Below are 2,238 nucleotides of genomic sequence, written 5' to 3'. Positions count from 1 at the left end.
TTAAAAACAGAAGCTGCTCTGCTGTAGGATCAGCTGATCGTCTCTACTCTGCCTCCATGGAGGATCTTTAGCTCGTCGCTACATTTTCCTCTTTGCTTTCGCCTGTTGGTCCAGTTAGTTTTCAGAACCTGCTAACTGGGTCAAGGCTGCGATCTTCTCTGCCAAGTCATCTGGTTAAAACAGTATCATTTCTTAACTTACAGCAGATTATAGATGCACTTCTTAAACAGATGTTTTAAAATGAGGCAGCTGGATTCAGCCTGCTGATAAACCTGCTGCCTTTCTGTCCCGTCTGACTTTGAGTTAAATTATTTAGAGAAATGTAAACACATGTAAAACATTTCAATTTTAAAAGATTTCCCTCTTAAATAACAGCTGCATCTGATCATCATCACAGCAGCGCTGCAGTGTTATAATGACACTTTAACACATTTCTTCATTTTTATTGCTGTAATTTATTACATTACACTTGCAGCGATCCGTCATTCCACCTGAATATCGACGGGCCTCCTCTCCATAACTCGCCTGCTGGAAAAACCTTTTCCTACATCTTCATCCTCCTCCTCGTTTTCTGGTGGCTCTGCTGAGCTCTCCACCTGCCTCCATCTTTACCTGCCTGTCATCAGATGACGTCAGGAATCAGGAAAACAGACTCCGCCCCGCCGCGTGTTGAAAGAGCCGACCAAAGTCTGCATCAAGAATAAACCCTAATATTTTAAAAACACTGAAACGCCGACTAGAAATACCGTTTGCTCCATCTCTCTGGCGCCCCCTGCAGCTCAGCAGCGCCCCCTGCAGTGATGTGAACCCGGTTTTTGCGTCCCGGTCCTGCAGGTGGCCGTGGTGGACCTGAACAAGACGGTGGGGGAGCAGTGCCAGACCCAGCTGGATGCCGAGTTCGGGGAAGGAAGGAGCGCGTTCATCCAGTGCGACGTCACGAACGGCGACGCTCTGAGAGGTGAGGAAGAGGAGCAGGCCTGACGATGAAGCTGCACTTCCTGTTCAGGAAACAGGAAGTGATGCGGTAACTTCACTGAGTCATTTCTGGTTTTCAAGACTAAATTTGGCTGAATTGAAATGTTTCAGTGGTGCAGGTGTTGGCGTCGCCATGGCAACGCTACTCAGCCAAACATTGACAGAGAAAAAAATGGAGGTTCATCATATTTTCACCATGTTAGTCATACATTAAAAATAAAATAATTATTTAGTAAAACTAAATGTTTAGTTAACCAGCTGAATGTTGGACACAGTGATCCGTGTTAGCTTAACGCTTAGCTAACAAAGCGTTAGCTAAGCGTTAACGCTTTGTTAACGCTTAGCTAACGTTAACAAAGCGTTAACGTTAGCTAACCTCGTGCTGATGACAGGATAAATAACCAGTTGTTCATGCTGATCACCGTCGTGGCTGTAATACGGAAAGCCCCGAGGCTCAGACCCAGTGACCCAGTAACTGTGCTGTTCAATCGCTGCCTGCAGCAGCCGGATCCGTCTGCAGAGGTTCCTGCAGATCCGACCCGTCCTGGTCCCGTGTGGGAACCGGCTGCTGCCTTACGGTGGAATGCTGCAGATGTTGCTACTTGCCGGTTTTTCCCACCTCAGGTTTTCCTCCCCGGGGCTGTTTACACAGCAGCAGATCACCTGGGCGCAGAGGAGCCCACACATCCTGCCGTCATCCGTTCCCCCTCCAGCGCTGTGTGTACCGGCGCGTACTGGGAGGCCCGGTCAGTCCAGGAAGCAGAACCGCTTTACAGACGACCTCGAGTTCGTCTGTAAACAGTTTATGAGCCATTAATAACTGTTTATTATGCATTAATTAAGGCTGAGAAGGAGACAACGTCCACTGGCTTCTGGACAAATAGTGAGACAAATCTGCTTTCAACCTGGAAGTTTCAGGTCTGACCTTTGACCTCAGAAAATCAGATTTTACAACTAAAAACAAATCATAATCAGATCTTCAGCATTATTTAATTCACCCAGTTTAGATCCAGCTGCAGCTGCTGGAGCCTAAAAACAAAACGTACAAAAACCAAAAGTTACTCCAGTCAGAGTAACCAGAACATGGATCACATTAGCATTAGCATCGTTTAGCTAACATTACCTCATCCAGCAGCATTCGTCAAATCTGTTTGGTTGGTTTGCTGCTATGATTGTAACTCACACTGCTGCTAAAAGCCAAACCAACAAAATGCCCTTCATGCCCCCTGTACCCCTCCTGCCCCCCGTCCCCTTCATGCCCCC

General features: G+C 47.1%; 1 protein-coding gene across 2 annotated transcripts in view; it reads left to right on the top strand.

Moving 5' to 3' along the window:
• Positions 1 to 2,238, top strand: part of hpgd (15-hydroxyprostaglandin dehydrogenase) — a 14,439-nt gene that overhangs the window by 1,778 nt on the left and 10,423 nt on the right. For both annotated transcript variants that reach the window (XR_001777311.1, XM_017308782.1), the window contains exon 2: positions 835 to 958. Coding sequence is in view for 1 of the 2 variants with exons in the window: in XM_017308782.1 (XP_017164271.1) it covers positions 835 to 958 (124 nt within the window). In the remaining variant the exon portion in view is untranslated. The remainder of the gene's footprint in view (positions 1 to 834; positions 959 to 2,238) is intronic.

This window comes from Poecilia reticulata, linkage group LG1 (genome assembly GCF_000633615.1).
Source record: "Poecilia reticulata strain Guanapo linkage group LG1, Guppy_female_1.0+MT, whole genome shotgun sequence".
Taxonomy (NCBI): domain Eukaryota; kingdom Metazoa; phylum Chordata; class Actinopteri; order Cyprinodontiformes; family Poeciliidae; genus Poecilia; species Poecilia reticulata.
The sequence above is the reverse complement of the archived record's forward strand: the minus strand, read 5'-3'. Positions and strand labels throughout refer to the sequence as shown.